The sequence below is a fragment of the Falco peregrinus genome, chromosome 3 (genome assembly GCF_023634155.1).
Source record: "Falco peregrinus isolate bFalPer1 chromosome 3, bFalPer1.pri, whole genome shotgun sequence".
NCBI lineage: Eukaryota > Metazoa > Chordata > Aves > Falconiformes > Falconidae > Falco > Falco peregrinus.
In genome coordinates this window covers 31637042-31664527 of record NC_073723.1, presented here as the reverse complement: position 1 = coordinate 31664527, position 27486 = coordinate 31637042, and the positions used below count along the sequence as shown (strand labels likewise).

Here is a 27486-nt window from a genome sequence, read left to right as displayed (position 1 = left end):
TGCTTACAGCAGTGACTGGGGCAAAAGAGATTTGCATTGTATATCTACATAGAAAACTTGCCATGCAACCTTTGTGAGCCCTTTTCTTGGGAAAATATTTGAAAATCATTCAGCTAAATGACTTAAAAGCTTCTGCTAGTCATCCTGCTTCTCTGCCAGACACTGACATCCTAGGAACAGGGATATACGGAAAGCTTGAGAGCCAGCGCCTGGCTAGGGGCAGGTTTAAGTGGCACGGGCGGATGTGGACTGCCTAAGTGCCGACATCTTAATAGCAGTGGAAGGTGCTGCTGAAGGGAAGTAGCTGCTTCTGCCACTTGGTTTGCATCTGCCCTTCTTCATGGACGGAGGTCTCAGCTCCTCCGCCTTTTCATAAGGCGTGAAGGTGTGCACCAGCCGGAGGCCGCCAGCCATTTTGCCCTGGGCTGGGCGGCAGGAGCCCGCTCTGACCACTGGAAGGGCCGCGCTCCGGGCACTGCCCTCCCGCCCCCTTCTCTAGCTCACTGCCGTCACCACACATCGAAACATGTATTTACTGTTACTGAACTCGGCAGCAGCAGGGGAAGGGGCGGGAGGAGGGAGAGGTAAGGCCAGGGAGGATTTACGAGCCCGCGGGCTGCGCTGCCAGGGCGGGCGGCAAGAGCCGCCGCTCCGGCGGGGCCGGGCCTCGGAGCGACACCGCGAGGGACCCCGGCCACGGGGGACACGCAGGGGGGGCACGCTGCGGCGGTGCTGGCGGTGAGGCGGGGGGCTGCCCACGCCCCACACCGGTGCGGATGAAGGTCAGGCTATCCTGCCACCCGGCTGGCTCCCGGGGGTGTGCGCTGCCCGCCGCAGCCACAGCGCAGGTGACCGGCGAGGTAACGGGACGCGGCCCCGCCCGCCGCAGCCACAGCCACAGCGCAGGTGACCGGCGAGGTAACGGGACGCGGCCCCGCCCGCCGCCGCGCCGTGCTGGGCCGGGCCGGGGGCGGCCCTATGAGCCGGGGCTCCGCCCGCGCGGAGGGGGGGCGGCGGCCATCTTGTCGCCGTTGGACCTAGGGCGGGCGAGGCCGGTGGCGGCGATGAGCGCGGAAGCGGCGGACCGGGAGGCCGCCACCTCCAGCCGGCCCTGCACGCCGCCGCAGACCTCCTGGTTCGAGTTCCTGCTGGAGGAGGCGCTGCTGGAGCAGCACCTGCAGAAGCCCTCTCCCGGTGCGTGCGGCCCGGCCCTGCCAGCGGCCACCTCCCCTGAGGCGCGGCCCGGCGCCGCTGCCCGGCGCCTCCGCGGGCGCCGGGGAAGAACCGCTCGCTCGTTTCCCCGCGGGCCCCTTCCCTCAGGGCTGCGGCACGCCGCTCGGTCGCTGCCTCCGCCTTCCCGGGGCCTGCTGCTGGTGCTGCCGGCCGCGCACCGGCGCCGCCTCCCGCGCTGCCCTCCTCGGGGAGGCACCGGGGGGCTTCGCTACTGCGGCGCCGGTGACGCGGTGGGAGGCGAGCCCTCGCCCGGGAGCAGGCCCGGGGCGGCCCCGGGGGGCTGGGGGCGGCGCGGTGCGGAGGGCGAGGCGGGGACGGCGGGCCCAGCGCGGCGTTAGCAAGCGCAAATGTGTTTGTCTCGTTTTACGTTAACTTTCCTGTTTAATAACGTAATTTCTCTATCTTTCCTGCGTGGTGGATCACTTCTCCCTTCGCATATGTGAATTTTGTTTGTGGAAATGCTACAATTTGTTTATTTTTATAATGTGAAGTGTTCTTTGTCGAAATCGTTACAATTTGCAGCTGTTTTACCCCCGTGAAAGTCTTGCTAGCGCCAGGAACTAGAGGCCTAAAGGTTCAGCACCGAAATTGCTCTGTCATCTTTGACCTGGAATGAATAGAAACCTAGTCTGATGTATTGTAAGAAAGTGACCTTATTTAAAAGTAGCAGATCTTTTGACAATCATAAGTGGGAATCGCCTTTTCCAGTACCTGAATACCACAGGCAGGTGGAGGAAACGGGAAAAGCTGGGACAGTATTGCCTCTGCAAGAAGTAAATTTAAGTATAGTCAGCCTTTATCTTTGTGCTTAGATCTCACACTGCTATTTTATGATTTTAAATAATAATTAATACCAGTTCTACATTTCACAAAGTTCAGTGAGAGTGAAGTAGTTATGATTTGGCTTCAATTTTTCAAAGTAGCACAAAGGTACTAGAGAGACTATCTTACCGTAAGAGAGAGATTTGGGGACTTTTGTTTTGTTTAATTGGTCTGAAAGTATCTTCTAAATGTATTCAGAGGTACCAGCAGCTGCTTGTAAATATATTTTAAAATACAGAGGAAAACTAAGAGTAGGTGGATATTTTTGCAACAGCTAACTTGTGATCTCAATAGGCAACACTTATTTTCTGTAGATGCAAATACAGAAAATTAATACAAAATAGAATAAATGAAAGTATTGAGAGCTTGGTTATAATGGTCAAGTAAACTTGGAGGTTAAACAAAGGTATCTTAATAGTCTGATTTGGGTCGGCATAAGCAAGATACCCTTGGGGTTAGAATCTGCCAGGTGGCAATGTCAGCTGTATGAGTGACAAGGAGATAGATCCCTGTTCCTAGCTGCAACAAGAAATTGATTTCTGGGCTTATAAAGAATTTGGAAAGTGATTGTGTTTTGCAGATCCACCACCTGTACAGCTGATTGTCCAGTTCTTGGAACAAGCTTCAAAACCATCAGTGAATGAACAGAACCAAGTTCAGCCACCACCCGATAACAAAAGAAACCGCATCTTAAAACTTCTTGCTCTTAAAGTTGCTGCTCATCTGAAGTGGGATTTGGATGTGTTGGAGAAAAGGTATAATCTGTAAATCTTCATGCTGAAATTACTAAACTGAAGTTGCCAGAGATCTCTATTTTAACAAATGAAAGTCTGTCTTGCTCCCTCTTCTGACAGTATCTTCTACCATTAAGAAGAGTTTTGGGTCTGACAGCTGAAATAAAGTTGGATTTCATCTGTTGAGTTAGAAAAAGGTTTTGATAAAGGCAATATCTGTGAGCAGATCAATACTGTTTATAATTCAGAGAGCAAGAGTTGTGGGCTTTAGATATTAAGATCCACATACTAAACTGCATAAAGATGAATTTTAGGTTATGCTTTTCTTCAGTGGCAAGTTGCTCCATTCTGGCATGCTTAAAGTTGGAGGTATTGCTCCGGCTTTGTTCATGTGAAGAACTCTATATACCTGCAAACTAGATCACTGAACTGACTGGTTGAAATAGACAAACTCCACCTTTGCATTTTTCCTTTTAATTTTTTTAAACCAAAGAATTTCAGCTGCTGAATGCTCTGATGAGGTAGAACTGTTGGGAACTTCTTTACTCTGGCAGCGCTAAGCACATTAGGGAGGTGCACTTCAGCTGTGTAAAATCTTAGCAGGGCACTGCTTGCCCCAGTTGTAATTTGCATAGGATCATTGAATCATTTAGGTTGGAAGAGACCTTTAAGATCGAGTCCAACTGTAAACCTTACACTGCCAAGACCACCATTAAACCGTGTCCCTAAATGCCATGTCTACATGTCTTATTTTTAAACACCTCCAGGGGTGGTGAATCCAGCAGTTCCCTGAGCAGCTTGTTCCAATGTTTGACCACCATTTGGCTGAAGAAATTTTTCCTAATACCCAATCTGAACCTCCCCTGGTGTAACTTGAGGCTGCTTCCTCTGGTCCTGTCGCTTGTTATCTGGGAGAAGAGACTGACAGCCACCTTGCTACAACCACCTTTAAGGTGGTTGTAGAGGGCAATAAGGTCTCCCCTGAGCTTTCTCCTCTCCAAGCTAAACCACGCCAGTTCCCTCAGCTGCTCCTCACAAGACCTGTGCTCCAGACCCTTCACCAGCTCCGTTGCCCTTCTCTGGACACCTTAATGTCTTTCCTGCAGTGAGTTTTCTCTGCAAGATTCTTGCAAAATTGAACCCAGTATTTGAGGTGTGGCCTCACCAGTGCCCAGGGAAATAACCACTTCTGTAGTCCTGCTGGCCACACAGTTTCTGATACAGGCCAGGATGCTGTTGACCCCCTTGGACACCTGGGCACACTGCTGGCTCATGTTCTGCGGGCTGTTGACCATCACCCCCAGGTCCTTTTCCCCCAGGCAGCTTCCCAGCCGCTCTGCCCCAGCCTGCAGCGCTGCCTGGGGCTGCTGTGACCCAAGGGCAGGACCGGGCACTTGTCCTTGTTGAACTTTCTACAGCTGAGCTCGGCCCATTGGTCCAGACCCCTCTGCAGAGCCTTCCTGCCCTCTGATAAAGTTACTAAACAAATCATTTGGCTTGCAGACGCCTTGGAAGAAGTTCTTCATTACATAAAAGTAACATTGGCTCTGAGTATGTTACAAGTTTCTTTAAAAGAAGAAAAAAAAACCCACCCAAAAAGTCGTCTTGAGTTGATCTGAAAATATTTCTCTTTACAATGTTGCATAGATTTTATTTTTTTTTATTTCAGAAGTGTTTTGAAAAAAATATTTTCCTTCAAATTGCTGGTAGGGCTTGTTTCTTCATGTGTACTTTTATTTGTATTCCTCACTTGTATTACAATTTATTTAATAATGTACTATAATGAGCAGTAAAAGGGCTTGGAACCAGTGTCCTGGTTTTGGCTGGGACAGAGGCTGTCTAGAGGCTGTCTAGTAGCTGTACAGTGCTGTGTTTTGGATTTTGTATGAGAATAATGTTGATAACACACTGATGTTTTAGTTGTTGCTATGTAGTGCTTACTCTCAATCAAGCACTTTTCAAGTTCCCCATGCTTTGCCGGTGGGGAGGTGCACAAGGAGCCGGGAGGGAGCAGAGCCAGGGCAGCTGACCCAAACTAGCCGCAGGGATATTCCGTACCACAGATCATCAAGCTCAGTATATAAACTGGGGGGAGTTTGCCAGAAGGGACCAGTTATTTCTTGGGGACTGGCTGGGCATCAGTCAGTGGGTGGTGAGCAGTTGTATTGTGCATAGCTTGGGCTTTTTTTCCCTTGGGTTTTATTCCTCTCTCTCTCTCTCTCCTCTTCATTACAATTGTTGTTGTGGTTGTTGAACTGTTGACAATTTACAGTTGTTAAACTGTTCTTGCTTCAGCCCATGGGTTTTACCTTTTTCTGGTTCACCTCCTGGTTGGGGTTAAGCCACAACAATGAGATGTCATTAATTTTTACCTATGAAGTTCTCGCCACCCCCACCTTCCCCCAATATTTTTATCATCTGTTAAGCTATATCCTATTTGTCTGCCTTAATGTTGTGAGGGAAGATTACTGCTTGCCAAAGACCTTTGCAAGATAGTGCACAACGGCAGAGAATGAACAGAAACCTTTATTGTGGTTAGCTGTGAAAATACAGCGTGGACAAAAGAATCTGGTATACAATAGGGGGTTTCTTTATATATATACCTTCAGCTTTGAAAGCAGATGTGAATGTGTCCAGGAGAGCTTGCTTTATTTTAGTGGCTGCTTCCCTTCTTCCAGGAGGAATTTAAATTTAAACTGACATTTATTCATGGTGTATTTCCTGTCAGTTAGTACCTTTACTTCTTAAAATGGAGGTACAATCCTGATTCAGAAATCAGTCCTACGGTATGACACAATTGGGCTGATTCTGGGTTTTGGACAAAACAATCTTGTCATCTGTGGTGGTTTTTTTGAGAAACAATATGAAGTCATTTCAACTACCAATTTAGCATCTCTGTACAGTAGCTAGAGTTCCTCTTCTGTTAACTTGTGAAGCCCAAAATTGTTTTTAATTAAGAAACTGCTCTTGTGTTTTAACTGATTATACTCAAAGGTTCAGTTATGGCATTTAAAAAGAAATAAAAATAACGGCTTGACCCAAGTTTTTTTTAAATTTCTGCTGTTATGAACATTTGAATGATGTTGTACTCTTGCCAACTAAAACAAGATTCCTGGACCTCACACAGTAAAACCAGCTTTTGTTAGTTTAAAATTACACCTTTGTAGCAGGCATGGATACTGATACAACACAAGACCTAAAATTTGTTTTACCTGAACTCTGACTCTAGTTGCTAAATGTGTAGTTTCACTGATCGTTTTCTATGCTGGTTGCAAAGAATGCAAGTTTTTCACAAGGTCAAAGGTGCTTTGGCAGTAACTCATCACTTTTAATTTCAAATAATGTCTAAATTAGCAATAATGTTTCAGTTGTGTTAAATTATGCCTCAAAAGCTTGGAGTGATGCAGTCCAGCCCGCATATCTTCTCATTTTATCAAGGAAAGTTCTGTCCCAGCTGAATGCATGTTTTACGTAATGCAGCTTACAGTGTTCTACAGCGCTCTATTCCAGTGCCTAGTCTTAACTTCACTGTTTGTTAGTGGATGCTGCAGAAAGGGGGATAAGCCATGATAGCATGGAGAAGTGTTCTCTTTATGTGAATGAAATGCCATTTGCAATGGAAATGTGGTTGTTTACCTTCTGGAAGTATGAGTTGGGACTACTTTGAAAACATTTCTCACCAGTTGGGACCTGCTGTTATAGGTGACTGATTATTCAGGGGATGTGTCTGTGTGGAGTAAGAGTGGTGCACAGTAGTAGTTCAGCTGTCGGGGCAGCCTTCCACTTGGGCGTAACTTCTGCTGCTAACACCTGGTAACTGACCTACATACCTGATCTAGACTGCCATCTGATACAGAGCATTTCATTATGCTAAATAAACATCCTACTACCCTTACTTCCATGGGATGTTAAGTAATTATATAGTACTGAATGGTATTGTATATTATTTAAACATTCCAAAAGTGGGATTACTGTATGAAGTATCTAACTCTCTCTTTTAATTATTTATTTTTTAATAGCTTGTCTGTTCCTGTATTGAACATGCTACTGAATGAACTTCTATGTATCAGCAAAGTTCCCCCAGGAACTAAACATGTGGATGTAGACCTCTCCAGCTTACCCCCAACCACTGCGATGGCAATACTACTCTACAACAGATGGTAAGCAACTTTAAGGCAATAATCTTAAAATCATCATCGAACAAAGCAATGTTTTCTTCTGTTCATAGAGGAGAAAGAATCTGAAAGTAATATCTTTGTGATCTGTAGGTGGGTTATAATGAGGAGCTGGGTCTGAAAAGCTATTCTACAGTTGGTTTTGTTCTCTAAAAAAATAGTCAAGGTAGTAGTTTGAACTGTCACCTTACAAAGATAAAAGTCTTGCTGTCTTTTAGCTTCTCTGGACATAAGAGCACTTCTGAAATACTAGATGTGCTCTTGAGTAGAGAATGTATTCTAATGGTGTAATGTATTTGAAGAGATAAACTCATACTTTTGAGACATGTAATCTGCTTATTATGCTTCTGAGGCTAATACCATTCTTGGCTTAATTTTCTCCTCTCTGTAGGGCCATAAGGACCATTGTTCAAAGTAGTTTTCCTGTAAAGCAAGTGAAACCTGGTCCACCTCAGTTAAATGTGTAAGTTACAAGTACAATTAATTTGAATTTTGTGTGCATTTTGTAATCAGAAATTTAATGTCTCAGTGGATTAAATCATGTTAATGACATAAATTGCTTAAAATGGCTAGTTGTAGCATGGAAAACTCATACTTATTTCAAGTATATTCTTATTTTCCTGTTAACATGCTTGATATGTGTATGTACTTGTCTGTCATTCCACTCTTAATGTGTTACCATCGCTGTGAATTTGTAGAAGAATGAAAAATCTGGGAGAAAGAGAGATGGTGATTTGCCTAAGTGGTATGCTTATTCTGTAGCTTAGGTTACATTTCTCACATCCTGTTTTAACTTACAGTAGCTTGCTTAATATGGTTGTTTTACTGTAGCAATTTGCCACATTATGTGTGGTAACCTGAGAAATAATAGAAATATTTTAATTTACTTCATTAGGCCATAATTTGGAATTTGACGTCAGTATTAGTTTTGCATTCTGAAAGTTTTGTGGCTTTAGTTACAACCTGTCCTTGGAATTGATACTTATGTTACAAATTTCTCTGATATAGTAGGGAGTGTCTCAGTGGTACTTCTCATGTTTTTTATGTTCATTTTATAGCGTAGCATTAGGCTATACTTGTTTGAGAGAGTCTGTTAAATATGCTAATTAAAAATACTATTACAACTCATTTTACTATAAATCTTGTATTGTCGTATATGTATCAAAGTCTGATCCTGAATGAAAAAATTCTGTATGGGGAAATAATTTAAGAATACTTTTGCATAAGCATAATTTAAAAATGCTTTTGCATAAACACATGAACACAGTTCTGCCTCTGACACATGCTCGAGAAGATTTAAATAGTGAAGCTTCAAGGGACTTGAGGCTGTGGAAACAGATTTCTTCATGATAATTTTGCTAATACTAGCAATGTGATTTTTAAAGAAAAAAAATCAAAGCTTTGTAACCTCCATTTTATTGAACCACATTCTCATTCAAAACTTATCTTTTTGTTATATAATGCTGTCTTTCAGATATAGATGGTTAAGAGCAGTCAGTGGATCTGTGTAATAATGTTTAAAATGTAATGAAATGAAACTTACTATGACTGAATTGTTGTGGTCTAGAACATGAAGTAAAATAACATGCAGGTTTGCTTTATAGTTGAGATCTTGACCTCTTCTGCTTATTTTCCAGGATGAACCAGATGCAGCAAGAAAAGGAACTAACGGAAAATATTTTGAAAGTGGTGAGACTTACTGACTTCCCCCCCTGCTTATTTTTGCTTGAATTTACATGTAAATTTACAGGAAATAAACAATGGCATCACACTTTTGTTGGATTCAGTACATTTATATTATATTTGCCACTTAGCATTTGCTACAATCCCACTGTGTGCATTTTGGACGGTGTTGTCTCTGCACTCCATGTAGTATAAAATCTGTTTTGTGTGATGGAAGTATTCTTTCATCAGCCCATTGTTGGTGGCAAATGAATAGAGCAAACCTCTACAAAATCAGAGTGTGATTAGTAATTAAGACCATATCATGCTTGAGCTGCAAAATCATATGGCAGAAAAACTCAAGACTTAAAATGTTTTTTTTAAAAGCATTTAGTAGCTGACTGCTTTCTGTATGTAACTTTCAAGAGAATGCTAGTTATGCCCCAAGCGTTTCCCTTTGAGAAAAGCAAGAAAGAGCTACTTCCATAAGTAGCCTAGCTCATTTTCCTACTCTTGTACTACTTGGAATCATTTAATTTTATTACACATTTTCCACAATTCTTACTTGTTCATATTTTTTCAAGTAGATGAGCATGAATGATGTTTTAACTGTTTAACCAATTTATCCTTTTTTTTTTTTTTAAATCTTGTTGTTCATGTAGATGCTGGGTTTATTTCAGCGGTGAAAAAATAACTTAAAGTTTGCAATCTGATTGTTGAATAACTTAATGCTCCAAAAGTGTATAAAAAGGTGTAGGTGAAACAGAAAAATGTTTTGTTTCAATTGGAATTAAGAGTTTGATCCTGTTTCTCTGAGTACCTGAAACTGAAGTCACAGATTTCTTTGTTTTACAAGAAATACAGGAGTAGATTCTACATAGCGATGAGACAAGTGTATAAGGACAGGTTTTTGTGCTATCCTTCTGCTGTACTGATACATTTCTAGTGTTAATTTAAACCCAGAGCTAAGCTCCATACCAAGAGGTTGATTTTTTTCAATGTGTTTGAACTACTACAGTTGAAAGAGCAAGCCGCTGATTCCATCTTGGTCCTAGAAGGAGCACTTAAATTAAACAAAGATCTTTACGTGCACACTATAAGAACTCTGGATTTATTAGCCATGGAGCCTGGTATGGTGAATGGAGAAACAGAAAGTTCCACAGCTGGACTGAAAATCAGTGCAGAGGAGATACAGTGCCAGGTAGCTTATATTCTACGCTAAAGCTTTCAGTTTGTGTCTGTTTCTTTAGCGAAAGTATTAGATAAAATTTTTGAGATAAATTGTGGTATTTTTCTATTAAAATTTTCTGTGTTCTTTTTTAATGCAACGAGATATTACTGACTTGGTTTTTACATTTATTAGAGCTTTCTTCAACACTGTAAATATTGTTACTTCCCCCCAACACCCACCCACCCCCATGCTACCCCCCTGGAGTAAACCGTTATATGACAAGGGCAGCTTATTGCATTCTAGTGAACAATTATGGGGAAATAATTCTGTAATTTTGTCATGTCTGTGCAGAATTACTCACACTGAGGTCATAGTTAAAGAACAAACAATTGAAATAAGTGGGGAAAGGTATGCAGTGTATGTCAGTACATTAGATACAACTGGGAGTAGTTTAAGGTACATGTAAGGTTTGAGCTGAAATAATTAATCTAAACTTAAAATGTTATATAAATATCCAAGGTAAAGTGATTTATATAAATGCTATTTGCAGGTTTGCTATGATTTGGGTGCAATCTATTTTCAACAAGGATCTACAAATGCAGCTGTTCATGAAAATGCTAAAGAGAAGTTTTTCAAAACAAAGGAGTTGATTGCCAAGGTATTGGGTGTTCTATTAGCATGTATGTTCAACTCTTGTAAAAAAAATTTGTCTAAATTTTGCTTCCTTCTTTAGCAATTTAATAACTGTTAATGATACACATGGTTTTTAAAGAAAATTCATGGGACTTCGACAGCAATTTTTGTTTTTTCTCATTGCCGCCTTTGAAGTTATATTAAGTGACTGCAGTATATTGCTGCTTTGTTCTATGTTTTGTAATGAATGTTCTCTTACACAAATGTTTTTTATCCAAGAAATGCAAGAATAATAGCTCCGGTGCTAATATTAATTGAACTGAACAGTACATTCTGTGTCTTTTGTGGTATTTTGATTGTGATGATGTGTGTTTGAGGAAGGTAACTATACAGCAAGTCATATTTTGGTTTTATCTAATTTTTACTTGGAAATCAACTTGTACATGTTCCGACCTTTTAAATAATACAACATTTTAATTTAGAATTAAGGTATGCTTCCTTTTTTATTTTGCTTCATATTTATATTTCAGAACCTGCAAAACTCACATTTGTATTTAAATAGACTAAACGTGGTCTAAGCTGTAAAGAGCATGTATAAAAGTGTACTTTTAAAAAAATGTGTACATGCACGTTCTTCTGTTGTTTTGCTGTTACTTGGGATACTGTAAGTCTCCATTTGTTCCTGAATTAAGCTTATGTTTTACAATATTTTGGCCAATAAGATTTGACTAACTCTTACTTTTCAGAATGGTTCATCATCACTTCATTTTACCATAGATGAAGAACGGTTAGCTGGGTACTGTCAAGCCTGTGGAGTTCTTACCTCATCTTCTGATGATGCATCTCAACAGGCAACTCCTTATAGTCAAATCCATAGCTGTATGAAATCTGGCAATTATCAGGTAGGGTGCTTAAATGAACTCGTGTATTTGAGGGGTTCTTTAATCATTCCATGTAGATGATTCCGCTGGAACTGACATGGATTTTAATAAATTTGTTTGTTAACCATTAACATGCTGTTTTAGAATACACATATATAAGAATATAACATAATTTGATACTTATTGGATGAAAATAGCTTGGATTCCGTACAATTTAAATAGATTGTTGATATATGGAGTCTTCAGGTAGAATCTAATTCTTTGGGTTTCAGGGAATGTTGCAGCTGGGATGTGCAAGTTTGTGGTATTTTGGTTTGGTTTTTTTTTTTCCTTTGATTCTCTGATGATAGAGAACTTTGTTGTTGTTTGGTCCCTTTCTGGTTGTTTAATGAATTTTAGCATTACATATGGGTGCAAGCCACTTCTGTTAGTTTGAAGATTTTTACCAGATGGAAAATTACTTTATCTGTATCTTTTGCATTATCCATTGACTATTCCAGTTGTGTTTGTGTTACAGGACGTAGTGAAGATATTTCTTGAAGATAATGTAACCCTCAGCTTACCTGTTCAGTTCAGGCAATCAGTGCTGAGAGAACTCTTCCAAAAAGCTCAACAAGGGTGAGACGTTAAATAATGATCTGTTCAATGATGATGAAAAGCAATTTTCATTAGTTATGTTTTTCATGGAAAGTATACAAAATCTTCTAACAACGAATTACTTATGTACAAGAAACTTCAGCCTGTATTTCTGTTAGTAATGGTCTAAACTACATTGTCCAACTAAGGAGCTGTGTTTTGATCTTATCTCACTGTGCCTTATGGGTAAAATTTAATGAACATTAACACTTAATTTTACCACTTTACTGATTTTATTTTTTTTATTTGTGTCATAATTTATCATACATATATATACAATGTATAACTAAGTTAATGCCTCTTTAGAGGTCTTAAAACTTGAAGTCAAAGCTGGTCAGGCTAACAATATTAAGCAGTAATATTGTAGGAGACGTACTTCATTAGGAACACTGGCAGTGTAGTTACCTGTGATTAGGAGCCTTGCGCACTGCTGAACTAGCCCAGGGCTGAAGGATTAGTATGGTTAATACCAAAAAATGTATAATAAGCAGAGAGAATTAGGCACATTAGAAGGGCAGCTTGTGGACGGCTCCCAGTTGAGAAATGCTGAGCACATGGCCACATCCAAAATTCAGCCTTCAGTGGAGCTTAGGCACTTGAATCAGGGCTATATGAAAAGCATTTCCATATAATCATGATGACAATTCTTCTCGAAGGAAAGGTGCCTACAGTATTTCAGTTGAAAAAGTGAGAGAGGCTCAGTTTTACAAACGTGTGAGGAAAAAGAAGTCTCGATGCTGACAGCCTCTTGTGTAAGAGCTTAGTAGTTACTGAATTCAGCTTTCACTTCAGCCAGAGAGAAGTCAAATAAACATCTCTTTAATTAAGGTGATCTTAGAGGCTGTAGCTTAGCAGTGTCTAGGGGTGCTTTCATACCTGATACAGAGCGCCTTCAGGTGATGAGTGTTAGACAAAGGATGGATGAGCATGACTTTGAAATCTGCACAAGGCACACAGAGGAGGATTAAGAGAAGGAAGCCATAGGCTCTGGTTATTTGTTTTGATTTTCATCCAATGATTTTATATTCTGAGATGCATGAATATTCCTGAAGTCTTTTGAGCTGTCAGCCATGCACTGCTCTAGTTGGAAGTTCTAGTGGTGCTCAGGCCAAAGTGGTAATGAAGCCTGCATGTGAAACAGAGCTGTGGGCGGGGAGGGAATTTTCTTTTAGAGAAGATAGGGTCCTGGGTAAACTGAAGTAGATCCTAAGTAAAATTTTTCTGAGTGCAGTCTTGAGCAGAGGCATGTGCTGCAAACTTGTCATGGGATCTGGGGCCTGGAGCTTTGCTGTGGTACCAGCTCTGTGTTTGTCAGAGACGTTCTGTGATCTTCAGTTTTGTGTTCATGCAGGAATGATGCTCTGGATGAAGTTTGTTTCAAAGTCTGCGTGTGCAATACAGTCTGTGATGTATTGCAGGGTCGAACAATTGATATTCAGTTTTGTCAGCTGTTCCTGAAACCCAGCAAAGAGAAAATAGACTTCCTCCTTGAGGTAAAGAAATTAGCTGAAATAGAAGGGGAATTGGTATTCAGTGAGATATCTTTCCCCACATAACTGTATTATTGTTGCAAGTAATGCTCAGATTTCTGAAGCTGAGAAAAACACATTTTAAGGTAACTTCTCAAACTGTATTCAGCTTCTTTGCAGTTAGTACAATTACACTCTGTGATCAGTCTTGCCTCTGTTCATAGCTGCATTGCCGTCTGTTGGGGAGGAACCAGTGTTGACCTGTTGCTTCAGCTTGGATTTGAAATTGCTGCTATTAATATCTTTAAGTGATATATTGTTGAATGCTTGTTTTCAAAGAACAAAGAAACAAATTCTCTGCGTGAGAGAGAGAGAGAGATTAGAAAAATAAGTGTGTGTTGATATGGACCACTTCTCCTTACCAGCTTTGTTGTAGAAATTAGCGCGTCATGAAATGATCCTGAAGTTACTGTATATGTGAGACCTAAACTGTTACTCTCAGTGAAGTTTTTTAGGAAACTTATTGCTCAGACTAAATTTAATCCTTTGGTTGCTTTGCTGTTATTTTCATATCTCCTTTTCTTCATTTGAACCTTGTCTTTTGCTTGTCTCTTCAATCATGTGGCAGGAATTGATTGACAGTACTCTGTACTTCAGAGCAAGTAAAAGCTGTTCCATCAGCTGCTTTCATTAGGACTTAAAATGTATTTCTCAAAAAAAAGTTTCATGCTGGCAATTAAATTCACCTATTTAGTTCTTTCAACTGCTGTTTTATTAAAAAAAAACAAAACCCAAACCCCGTTACTTTTGTGAATTTTTCAGTTTTGCACTTAGAAATGCTTGTTCTTTTTAAACTCACGTAAAAGGGCTTTGTAATGTGCTTAATGATCTGGTGAGGCTGACTGATACTGTGGCACTCGGTTTCAGCTCTCCCAAGTATCAAAGGAATAGGAAAAGGAGTATAAATTGTGTCTGGGGGAAGATCACAGTTATCTGAAACACCCTGTCTTGTGTACAGGTTGAAAGAACCTGATCCATCTGTGATGGCTACAGTGTTTATCAGATAACTTTGTTGCCTCACTTGAGAGAGTGTGTTACAGGCTGATCCTAATAGTCAGGACTGGGCAGTAACACTGTTTGTAACTAAATATTTAAAAGTTCTAACAGGCTGCTTAATTACTATCTGCTTTCTTTCTCAGGTTTGTTCAAGATCAATAAACTTGGAAGATGCTTCGGAAGCACTGAAGAGAAAAATGGCAGCATTTCTGAAGTTTGTACCCATATTAAGATAACATGAATTTACACTTTCACAAATGTTTTGAGAACTTATAACTGGAAAAATAAGCAGCTTCTTCCTGCTCATGTATTAACTTTTTTATTTGTTTAGAAACTTGTGTTTGGGTTTGGAAGATCTTCAGCTTGTCTTTATGATTTCATCTCATGAGCTGTTCATAAAACTGCTGAAAGATGATGAACGGAAGCTGCTCATTGATCAAATGAGGAAGAGATCTCCTCGAATCAACCTGTGTACAAAACCAGTGACTTCTTTTTATGATATCCCAGGTAATTTTCATTGGCAGTTGATTTGAACAAAATCTGTGACAGCTGTTCCCAGAATGGCCGCCCTGTCTCAGGACTTACACCAGCGCTAATGCTTGTGAGACCGTGTGGCGAGCTGGTCCAGGAGTACCATCTGGATGAAGTTTTAAACCTACCAAAGTGAAACACAGATTTTTTTTCGGCCAGTTCATTTCCCAGACATAGCTGGCTGGCTGTGCAGCTGCACAAGTCAAAGCTAACATAAGAGCTGCCAGATGGTGACTGGGGCTGGAAAGAACTTACCTTTTCAGCTCTAATACAGTCTTGCATTGATTTAAATGAGTTGAGAAAATGCATATTTTCATTAAAGCAGTATGGGAACGCTTTTTGGTGCAGCTTTTGAACCTATTGCTTTATTGGAGCAAGGGTAAGGGAATACTCAGAGATGCTGGTGTGAGGAAAGGGGGCATTGCAAGCAGCCCTTTAGGTCAGGGAGCTGGGAAGCTAGTGCAAGGTGTTTGTGGAAGGGCAGGAAAGGATGCACAGGGCCTACAAAAGCATCAATGTATCTGCTGGTCTTACTGTGTTATGTTTAAAATGTTGCATACTAAAGAAACATAAGCATTTACATCAAGAAGGAATGCACTGGAGACCTGAGATTGCTTTTCTTCTAGCTTCAGCAAGTGTCAATATTGGACAGCTTGAACATCAGCTCATATTGTCAGTAGATCCTTGGAGGATTCGCCAGATCTTAATTGAGTTGCATGGTATGACTTCAGAACGCCAATTCTGGACAGTTTCTAATAAGGTAATTTATTTAATGTGGTCATTGTGAGCCTTGGCATAGATCTTCAGTGTGAGGGGTTTTTTTCCCTCTGCATAATGGAGGTTTAGTAAGAATGATGATACCTATCTAAACTCACATTCTCTATGAAAAGTGTTACAATAAAACATATAAACTTTTGTTTTAAGGAACTACTGGCTGTTACCACAAACTTTCCTTGTGAGAAAACAAGCTTCTGTAGCTTTTGCTTTCAGTGTTCTGACTAGTTAGGAATTTAAACTAAAATAATATTGCTGTCACTAAAAGCTCGGAGCAGTAGAGAGGAAGAGATTTTCCTTTTTTATGTAATGATTTCTTGTCTTTTTGGGGGGTTTGTTCTTGCTTTTCCCCCCCTCCCAATTGTTGCATATTCAGAGTATGAACAAAGTAGGTGAGCTCGCAATTTGTATTGTACTTCTATATGAGCCATATGTTACTTCGGATTAGATATAAAACTGAAAGAGTTGACATTTAATTGGCAATCATTTTCAATATTTGAGTTTTGTTTATGTTTTAAGCAGTGATGTGAATTCTGAAACCTCTTTCTGTGCAAATGTCCTATGTATTTCTCTCCCAGTGGGAAGTACCAAATGTTTACGGCAATGTTATTTTAGGAATCAAAGACAGTCTGACTAGGGATTTGGTCTACATCCTTATGGCAAAGGGATTACACTGCTGTACAATTAAGGTGAGCAAACCATCTGAAGTTACTGGTGAGTTGGTTTGGACGATTGAATTGTAACAACACTGAAAATATGGGAAGCCTTTTTTGAGAAAAGGAATTGAAAAATTAAGGGGCAAGGGAGATGTCGTACACAAACTCTGTGTGTCATATAAGGGTTAAATATTTCTGTCTCACAAAGTTCCATCAGTAGAGCAAGGACCATGGCTTTCCAGTGAGTTGGACCCGGAGTTAATTTCATTCATACAATGTTTTGGTTATGATGTACTAAATCACATTGATTCTAAACCCAGCAGTGATTTGACTTAACTGATACTAAATGCTGTTCTTTTGGCTGTTTTACGTAAGGAATTAACTGGAATGCTGTTTTATTTTCCTTGTAATTGACAATATCAATAGTTTGCTGAACTAAAGCCAAACTGTACCTAATATGCAGTAGTTATTTCTGATATTTTTTTGCTTAAGCTTGTTGCTTTGTTTGAAAAATCTGGAACTGTTGGAACTGTTAAACTTAATAGCAAGTCCAAAGGACTCAAAAATATAAATGGTAATTGTGAGATGCTTGAGCAGTGCTAACTATAATGGATGTCAAGGCTGGTTCAGCCAGGATAGAGCTAAACAGCACTTTGACTCTTAGTCTTTTCTCTTACGAATCCATTAGGAATCATTAAAGCATATCCTTTTTATTGCAGGATTTTGTCCATGCAAAACAGCTTTTTGCTGCTTGCTTGGAACTCGTGACAGAGTTTTCTCCAAAACTCCGTCAAGTCATGCTGAATGAAATGCTGCTTTTAGACATTTATACTCATGAAGCTGGAGCTGGTGTTTCTGGAGAACGTCCTCCTTCTGATCTTATAAGCAGAGTCAGAGGATACTTGGAAATGAGAGTACCCGGTAAGTACACTGCAGTCTTTCCTGGGATGCAGTAAAGCACAAAATTTGAGAAAAAGGGAAATAAACCTGACTTTGTATTGTAGGTTTACCATTTAGGTGTATAATTGGAAAAAAAAACAATCATGAAGTTTAAGGCTGGTTTTAGTGAGTCTCTAGGAGTTCAGTTAGTTTTTAGAAGTTGTAAATGAGAACAGCAGTGTCATGATGCCTACATATTACTGAACACTGACAGTTTCTGCTTCATGCCACTGGAAGGACTTGAACAGGATAAATATGTCTGCATTTTTACCTGAAAAGTTTCGCTAGTTGTTAAAGCAGTCTGCATGTTTTCATGCTGAGGGAGTAACATAGTACTGTTGTGGTTAGAGGAAGCTGCTGTTGCTCCTAATTTTCAGAGGTGAGATCGCTTGTAGGGCTAAGCATCGTGTTCTTTTGCACTAACTATGGAACAGCAGTGGCTAGTTAGAGGACATGGGTTTTGCTTGTTTTCATAAGCAGTGTTTTCTTAAAAAAAGTTAAGCAAAGAACCTCTTTTCTTCCAGATATTCCTCTTCGACAAGTTATAGCTGAAGAATGTGTTGCCTTCCTGTTAAACTGGTGTGAGAATGAATATTTGACCATGCAAGTTCCATTACCTCTGGTTCAAACTAACCCTTATGTGAAGGTAACGGGTGCTCAGTCTCAAAGCCTTGTCAAGCTGTAATTGACTCTTCCTGTTGAGGTCTTTTGTACTTTTAAAAGTATGTACCCTTCTCTCTCAAGAGTGTCAGGGTTTGTGGCTATAGTGAATTCAGTCTGGTGTAGAAGACAGCAGGGCTAAGCAGCAAGTGGTTTGACGGTTGACAAAAGACGTGGAGGCTGTGCTGCAAGGACAGATGAAAGAAACTGCATCTCAGCCCTTTTGTTGGCTGCTAGCTGAGGTTGGTTCCGTAAGCAGCAGTCATGTGTGGTTATGATCCATAAGCTGATGGAAACCCTGCAGCACTTCCATAAAGGACTCTCCTCTGGGCTGGAACTCGGCCTAGATTCATGTAGGAGGTATGAGAAGCGTGCAGGTCTCAGGCTTCATGTCTGGTGTTTTTTCTGTTCCTAAGACACTTGTTTTCCAAATGCACTATAATGGTTCCATCTTTTAACCCAACACCAGCGTTGAATTTCTGGAGACATTCAAGCACTGCCTTTTTTAAAAAAACTTTGCTCTTAAAATGGTTTTACAGCAATGTTTCTGCTTCAGAGTCAGGCAGTGAAGCTGAATGCAGATCACATTACAGGACAGATTAATTTTTGGCCTGCTCTGCTTACCTGTGGTATTTCCTAATTTCCATTTTGAGTTTCAGCTTTTCTGTGTAGCAGAGGGAGCCAGCTTCAGTTCAGATTAATTATTATATGAAAGTTAAGGGAGTTCTAGGGAGCCAGTCTTTGTAAAACTATATTTTGTGGGCTTTAGGTTTTATGCAGTGTGTTTAAGTCAGAGCACAAAGCTTGTTTTCTGGAGCCTATAGTAATGAAATATACCCTAAGGAAATTAATAAAGAGAACAATCCTCTGTTTAATTCCTGTCTTCCAGGTTTCTCATCGATGTCCTCTGCTGAGTTCAGTCACAATGCTTTGTGGTTTCTAACTTAAAATCACTTGTTTAGCCATTATAAGTGCCAGTAATTCCTTTGCTGTAGTCAATGTTCAGAGAAACTGTAGCTACTGTATTTTTTCTGTTGCATTGCATAGCTGGGGCAGTTGCTGGCTGCTACCTGCAAAGAACTTCCGGGTCCCAAAGAAAGTAGACGGACAGCTAAAGACCTTTGGGAAGTCGTCGTACAAATCTGCAGTGTATCCAACCAGCACAAGCGGGGGAATGATGGCAGAGTGAGTTTGATAAAACACAGGGAGTCTACACTGGGCATTATGTACAGGTATGGGGGGGTTATTACGTTATTTTTAAAGATTGATTGAATTGTATATTTGACCCCATGTTCCCTTCAGAAATTGCCTGGATTCCACAGTGTGGAGTGCTGCGGTGACAGCAGCTAAAGATCTTTTCTGAGTAAACATCCAATACCACCAGTGGGCAGATTACTAGTGGTGATGTGTTGACTTTCATGTGCAGAGAGAGAAAAGGAGTGTGTGGGATTCAGGTCAATGTACAGACACCAAAGCATGTATGCGTGTGCTCCCATTACAATCAGTGTAGATATCCCAGTAAAGTCAATGGCGTCTAGAGGGCAGTTTAGCTCACCGACGGGGGGCTGTCGGCTTCATACTGAATAGAATTGCTTTGCAGTCTCCATTGAGTCTATCAGTTAGCTACTTTTATAACTGTATTGAACACCTAGCTCACAGCATGTGTCTATACTTAGATGTAGCTTTCTGAATCTAAAGACATTATTCAGTCTTGAAATGAAGTTCTAGTTCAGTTGAGCTTCTGGGGAGAGGGAAAGGAAGAAAATACTCTCGACTGGGGTAATTTCAGCCAGCCTTAGCCTTAACTGACTGATAGATTGATTGATTTGGGACTCTTGATTTGTCCACTCAGTGTTTTCAGCCTGTTCTTAACTCCAAGCCTGATTATAAGTTGCCCATTAGAGTAAATTCTGGAATGTATGATTATATTGAACAACTTTCTATGTTAAAAACTTGGGAAAGGTGCCCCTGTCAAATTATTGACTGTTTCTTTACCTTCTTTGAGCTAATCAGGTTAATGTGTGCCTAAAGACCAGCTGCTTTAGCTTCCACTGCTGTGGGATGGATGTAAGGGGGGAACGTGCTTGCTGTAGGTTTCAGTTGTACGCTCTGGCAAGGCAAAGGAAGCAGTACAGGTGTACTCTAGCTTACTGAGCCTTTTCTGACACCTCTGACCCAAACAGCAAAGGACAGTGGCCCTGTTGTTGTTATGGAAAAGGGGCAGTGAAACCTTTCCTAAACAGGCTGTGCTTGTCTAGGTTGTCTTGTGGTGACAGCTTCTGATGTGGCATGACAAGGAATCAATGTACATTATAAACGATCACTGTGTACCCTCTTCTGTAAGCCTGTAGGTCATTGTTGGAGCCCTAGCTTGGAGAATTACAGTACAGTTCAGTTGCTTTCCCTTTTAAGAGTCAATGGTTGACTTAACTACGTAGTGATTTTCATGCCCTTTGTAGCTTTGTGGAATAATAGATACCTCTTATTTAACCTATTTTAAATACAAAAGTAACACTTGCTAGTGACTATATTAAAAGTGAATGACCTGCTTGAGTGTTTTCACTTCTGTACCCTGCATTTGTAAACTTACAGGTGAAGGGGTATTTTGACAGGTTAAGAAATTGCTTTACTGACTCTTGTTTCCAGTGTATTAAGTTTGCATATATTCCTTGTTGTGGATGATTGTGTATTTGTGTCCCTAATTTAGGAGTGAATTGCTGTCCTTCATCAAAAAGCTTCGGGTAAGTTATAGTGGTCTTGAGAATGTGTTTGCAACCAGAACTTCTTTTCGATACAGTGTTTTTCTGGATTTTTCCTGTTAAATTCCAGAAAATCAGACAGCTATATAGGTGGTTGGTATGGCTGAAAAACTTCTGGATTTGCTATACCCGCCATACAGCAGTGTGGAACAGCTTCTAAAAAAAAAACCCCAATCTTACCCTGAATTCTGACAATGGAGATCTGTTAACATTAAGAGTATGTGTATTGCAGCTGTCAGGAAGCAAAGCATTACCTTTTGGAGGGAGGGGGAAGGTGCTATTTGCATCATAACTAAGCAGCGGAAGTAAGAGGATGGGAAATTGTTTATAGCTTGTGGGTTTGTAAATGCATAGAAAGTTGTAGCATACCTAGCTTAAGTTTGATGTTAGGCAGTAGCCACAGAAACAACATAAAGATGTGCAAAACCTAAGTAAAGGTTATATACAAGGAGTTAGTTGGGGAGATTGAATTAACTACTTCCTGCAGAAACTTTATCACCGTATCCTTGTGTTGCAGGTTTCTTAACAAAGTACTTAACAAAGTATTGCTCTGTTTCTATAGGAAGTTAAAATGATTTTCAGAACTTCCTACATAGCTTTAAAGCTTAGGAAAGAAAATGGAGTTTTGTTAGTTCATGGGAATACTTTTTTTTTTTTTTCCTTTACAGGAACCATTGGTTTTAACCACAATATTGTCCCTGTTTGTCAAACTTCATAATGTTCGGGTTAGTATATATCATAAGCATCCTACTTGGCTTTCTTGAAATGTTTATCTTTGTAATTTCTTTTACCATCTCTCTTCTCTTAGGAAGATATTGTGAATGATATTGCAGCAGAGCACATTTCCATCTGGCCCTCATCCATCCCCAAGTAAGATGATAATTAAAAATACAATTTTCTAAGTACATGTTTTCGTAGTGGGTTTGGTTCCAGTTAGTTACTGTGTGTTAGTGTGACTCCTCCGTGTGAGGGCATTGCTGACCCCCATTCTGTTTGTGAGCAGACTGGTCTGATTGCATGGAGGTTTGTGTTCCTAGTCTGATGGTCCTGATGGAGATGTGGGTACAAGAAACTGAGGGTTTATGTGAACTATATAATACTCTAATAGGAAATAACTTTTTTTTTAGGGGTGTGTGTGAATAATAGCCAAAATCCTACATGGCATATGGTATCCATTGCTTTGTTCTGGCTGGATTGAACTGTAGTTCTCCAGTGAAGTTTAGATGCTCCGTGGGACTAGAACCTCACTGGTTTAGATTCCGTGTATGCTTTGGGAGAGATGACTCTTGTGAGGGAGAGTGTGTGTAATGCTTAGTGTGGTTAGTCTGTCTTTAATTGGTCTGATTGAATAGTCTCGTTGTTACTGGTACAGACTTCAGTGTATAAGGTCAAGCAGAAGACAGTTGTTTTCAGTGTTGCCAAAATTTAGCAGTAGGGTGAGAAAAAACATGTTTAGAAAAAATGGAGATTCCACATGAACTTTGGGAGAGGCTGCCCAAGCAATGTGCCAAACGATTCCCAGCTTTTCCTTCCAAGCTGGTTCCACAGGTTTCCAGATTGTTGTCTGTGGCTATTCACGCAGATGCTGTGAAAAATTTGTAGTGGTTTCAGGTGTTGTCTTCAAACTTCTCGAAACTGAGAACGTATGTTGTTGCACAGATCCCTTTTCTGGTGTCAGCCACAGGACGTTTTGTCCAAGTCTGTGAGGGGTGTGTTTGTTCTGTCAGACTTGCTCCATTGACACAATTCAACAGTAGTCTTAGGCAACGCTGAATCTTCCCTGGAGTTATTTCTGCCTGACACAATGCAAGTGCTTAGGACTTAAACTAGATGGGAAATGAGATTAGTGTTTAAAAAACCCAAACCAATCATTTAGGAATTGTTTTTCTTCTTTTTTTCCTTTAGTCTTCAATCGGTGGACTTTGAAGCTGTGGCTGTTACAGTAAAAGAGCTGGTCAGCTATGCATTGACTATCAACGCAAACAACCACTTCTGGTTAATTATTCAGGCAGATATTTATTTTGGTAAGTGAAACCAATGCCTATTTTTAGCACGTCTGTAGCACTACTGGGGTACCTTACGTCTCTAAGATTTGCTTGACATAACCCTCCTTGTATTTCCTCTTAGGAAAAGAAGCTCAGGTGATGAGTTTAAAATCTTTAGATGCAAATAGTGTAGGTGAATTTGTCTTGGAGGTTGTCTAAGCCTACAGACAGACTGAGCTTTCTATGGGTCATGTGGACTTGCTTTTAGGGTAAGGGAAACTTTAAGAGTCATCGTTAACTTCACTTTTTTAGTGTAATTGGTCCTTGAGTGGTATAATTACGCAAACCCCTAACATTCAAATCTTTTAAGTGAACAAAAAGTTGCGTGAATAGTGCTTGCTTTTAAAAGTGGAGATGGCCTTCGCTGGAGCAGGTGATGAGCAGAGTGGAGAGGATCTGTATTTTATCTGGGGAGGTATCTAGGATTTGTAAATGAGGAAGCGTAAACTCCTGGTCTGGCATTGGCTGAGATGTCATTCTGTCCTGCCCCGCCACTCCCCCAGTACTTACCCTTGCTCCTCAGCTGGGAGCAGTCAGCAGAATTGGCACGTACAGCAGCACACACAGCGTTTCACATCCTGGGCACCACCACACACCCAGACTGTAGCAAGGCAGCAGCTGCCTGGGGAAATCTTGCCCAGCCTATGCGATACTACGCTTTGTAAAGTTATCCCCCAGTCTAGAGTCAGTTCATGGGGCTTACTTCATAGTGCGAGTGAAGAGACTGCAGAGCGGTAGGTGCTGAAGAATGAGCTTTCAGAAGCTAGCCAGACAAGTACGGTACTACCTGGTGTATGTGCTAGAGAAGGACATGGCTGTACCTGTGCTCAAAGGTAGTTGGACGTTTCCTCCACTCAGATTATTTGTTGAGACCACTCTAGTGAAATTTGGCATTTAAGCCAGATTGTTCTTTTCTGGCAGTAAAAGAGGGTATAGCTGTGCCTCTGCCGTCTACGTGCTGGTGTTCTGGGCTGCTACGGGAGCCAAGGTGCATGTTCCCAGAGCTGGTTTTTGGACTGGAAGGATGTCTGTGGTGTGCAGTAAGATGGGCAGAAATCCAAAGGAGACATATTTGTCTAGAAGATGCTTTATAACCCTTGGGGTGAAGGGGAGGGGTCTTAATCAAGTGTTTAGCGCTGTCACCTTGTATATGGGAGAGCGATTCAAGGTTCTAAACCGGCAGTACTTACTGCTGGCCCCAGGTAGAACAGTGCCCCAGCAGGAGGGCATTTCTGTAGGGAGCCTCAGAAGCTGGTACTGGAAGAGCAAGGGTTGGAGCGTGCCTGGTATGTGTCAGGTCTGTGTTTCAGGAACAAAGTGGCCAAGCAGCCTGCTCTCACCAGAGAGCGTTGTTCAGTAAGAACTTACTGGGAGTAGAACTAGTGCTTAACCACGAGATGTGTGTGGTGGTGTCAGCTGGCTCCTTGTAACCCATAGCAACTAAACCGTGTCACTACCACCCGTGTGCTACACCCGGTGAAGGCAAACTACTTTTCCACTCATAAGCTTGATGGATTTAAGATCAACTATCTGAAGAATAAAAAGTAATTCTCAAAAGGCACAGCTTTGCCCATGTTACTAGTTTTCCCAGCTGTGTAGTTTTCTATCACTGTTTTACCACCTCCTGTGTGTTTGTGCTTTTTAAACAGTGATATGCAAGTCACTTTCCCAGTAGAATTCAGCTATGAAATATATGTGTCTGAATAATTCTATAAACAACTGATCTGAGTCTTAGAAATACCTGCTATGTTTACTTTTAAGGCCTTATTTTGTGTTTTTTCCATTGCAGCAACGAATCAGTACTCAGCAGCCCTTCACTATTATCTACAGGCAGGAGCTGTATGCTCAGACTTCTTTAATAAGATGGTGCCACCAGATGTATACACAGACCAGGTGAGTTAAAATGGGGTTTAGATGTACAGAAATATCTCTTTAGATTCAGTCAACGTCCTAATTCTATATAGAGACAAAACTGCTCAACGCATCTGCGTTCCCGTAGCCTGTAAGGTTTTATATCTTGATGCATTGAGGGATATGAATCATCATAGATCCATTTTTCTTTGCTTGTTGCTTGAAGCCCGTAGAAAATCTGAAGCTTCTCCTTTGCTGAAGCACAGGCTTTCTCTCTTAGTTCATATAGCCTGAACGTGCTGAGCTACCAGCGAGGAGAGCACTGGCACTGGACTCCAGTGCAGTAGTGAGCAGGTGAAAAAGCTTCAGAGCGCACACATCACGGTGTGGTGTGGGGATCCCCCAGCTCCACCAGGCTGGGCAGGGCTGGGCGGGCAGACCAGCTCAGAATGGCAGTAGCTGTTTAGCTGATCCCTTGTATTTAAAAAAAAAAAAAAAAAGGGGGGGGGGGGGGGGGATTGCTGTTTGTGTTCCAATACTGTCATTTCAAAACTTGTGTTTTAACTATCCTGTAGGTGATAAAAAGAATGATCAAGTGTTGTTCTTTACTCAACTGTCACACCCAGGTAAGGAGGTGAAGCATGGCATTAACTAAAACATTTGTTTATAATTACTTTGATGTTAAAAGGCAGGGGAGGAATTTTCTAAAAAGTAAAACTGAATCCAAATGCAATCAGCAATAAAGTAATTTTGTTGTTACTGTTGCTTCTAGGACACTAAAAGGACTGAGATTAATGAGTAAATAAACACATACCAGGAAATGTTGTAAAAAGCAGAAATAGTCACAGGGGTTTGTTTGTCCCGGTTTTCTCTTAGGCTACAGGTTTATTTAATTTTTGGTAGAGTTGAGAAAAAGTACAGTGTCTGTGGGGCGGTGCTGGGAACCTGGCCTCGTTCCTCATGATAACCCCATGTGGCTGTTGCAGTGGAGAATGAACAACCCCAAGAAATAATAAGCCTTGTATTAGACTGATGTAACAGCTGTTAAATGCATTTGGGTTTGAGTAAACCCCCTTCTTCCCTTTAGCGGCCGCTCTGTTGTTGATGTTTTGGAATGAGCTGCGTATGCTCTCGAAGTTCAGGTGCTCAGAACTTGTTGTGGAAACGGGCACTTGAGTGTAGGAAGGGGGGAATTACTGAGGTCTTGTGTAGAAGATTTCGGTCTTTGGGGAATTAATGCTGTCAGAATCACCCAGAGTCTTTCCTTACAGGTAGCCATTTTATGCCAGTTCCTCAGAGAAGTAGACTATAAAACTGCATTTAAGGCACTGCAGGAACAAAACAGGTAAATGTTGCTGCAAAGTTGATAAATACACAGCATCTGCATGTGTTAATTACCTAACCTGTACTCTTTCAGCCATGATGCCATGGATTCTTACTACGAATACATCTGGGATGTCACCATCTTGGAGTATTTGACATGTATCCTTTCAACGGAATAGCACTACAGAAGGCTCGTACCGGGTGTTCGTGGCTGGAAAAGTGTTTCCTACCCCCTTCTCTTTCCTTGACTCACCCTCAGATCTCCACCACAAAAGGGGCGAGACAGACAAGCGCCAGATAGCAGTAAGTTCATGCAGGGGGCTTGGAGGCAGTGGGCTTGCCTTTAGTTACCTTGCCCTCCCTGAACCCGCCTTTGAAAAGAATGGCCGCTTCCCATTTTAATTCTGTTGGGCGATTCTTAATAGCACCTGGATGCCAGTGTGCAGCTGTTGCACCGGCGCTGAGGGTGCCGTGTAATGGCAGAGCCTGAGCGGAAGGCCTGTTGCTAGTGATATCTCCTCTTTTGTTTCAAGATAAAAGCCATCGGCCAGACAGAGCTGAATGCCAGCAATCCTGAGGAGGTCCTGCAGCTTGCTGCGCAGAGAAGAAAAAAGAAGTTTCTTCAAGCAATGGCAAAACTTTACTTCTAGACTAATGCTGGGCAGAACTATTATAAAATGTGCAGGAATGAAAAAAACTTTCAAGAGTTTATTTTTTAAATTCATTTAAGTTTTTATACAACATTTACAGTCCAGAATCTTTTCTCTTTAGAAATAGAGGAAATCTTATAATAAACCCCTTATTTTTACAAACTGTACAGAAGGCTGGAAGCAACTTCAGCTAGTTCCACAATGGCTTGTTTGAAGAAGACCTGAATTCAAGTTTGCAAAGTTGGCATGAGTTGAATGTGGGTGGCACCTGACGCTCTAGTGCAGCTTTGTGGACTGCTTGCTGTCATGTAACACTCGTCCCTGGATGTGGGGCACAGGTGGGAGCCCCCTTGCAAGAGGGAGGAGGACCAATACCCATCTTTCCCAGTACTGTCCCTTCATCACAGAAGTGATTCAGAGGTAGTGAATATCCCAAGGAAAACACAGTAGTTAATGCTGTTTATGAACACTGATAAAATACAGCTCCACAGTTAAGTTTAAAATACTGTTCCTATGACATGAGTGGTTGCAGAGTACCAGTAGCTCCCTTTTTTCCATACCCTCTCCAGTTCTTGTTGAAAGTTGGTGGCTGGGTCTTAGCACTCCTTCCTTCCAAGACTGTCCTTCCAGTTACGGTTACCTTCAGCAGCAGGTTCTTCGCTTCTACTCCTACCTGAGGTCAGTGATACACCAGAACTCAAGTTCATGCCAGCCCTAAGGGGCCACCTTAAATTTGTCAGTCTCCTGTGGAGCTAGAATTTGATGCAGGGCTGGCTACATGGCACTGCAAGGGCGGAGTGGTTTCAGAAAAGTAAACTGCTTACCT

The 27486-nt window shown here is 41.2% G+C and overlaps 1 protein-coding gene across 1 annotated transcript; it reads left to right on the top strand.

Annotated features, from left to right (window-relative positions):
• Window positions 1–996: 996 nt before the first annotated feature.
• On the top strand, window positions 997–26832 carry INTS8 (integrator complex subunit 8). The gene is made up of 27 exons (XM_055799216.1): window positions 997–1194; window positions 2636–2810; window positions 6809–6949; window positions 7356–7427; window positions 8602–8653; window positions 9645–9827; window positions 10348–10455; window positions 11177–11332; window positions 11829–11929; window positions 13299–13440; window positions 14616–14686; window positions 14804–14979; window positions 15630–15763; window positions 16356–16466; window positions 17153–17354; window positions 17897–18018; window positions 19080–19264; window positions 20740–20773; window positions 21460–21516; window positions 21600–21661; window positions 22697–22815; window positions 24626–24729; window positions 25263–25313; window positions 25959–26032; window positions 26105–26169; window positions 26270–26313; window positions 26544–26832. Exons 1-27 carry the CDS (start codon window positions 1065–1067, stop codon window positions 26658–26660), a joined length of 2988 nt encoding a protein of 995 aa, XP_055655191.1. The 5' UTR covers window positions 997–1064; the 3' UTR covers window positions 26661–26832.
• The last annotated feature ends 654 nt before the right edge of the window (window positions 26833–27486 follow it).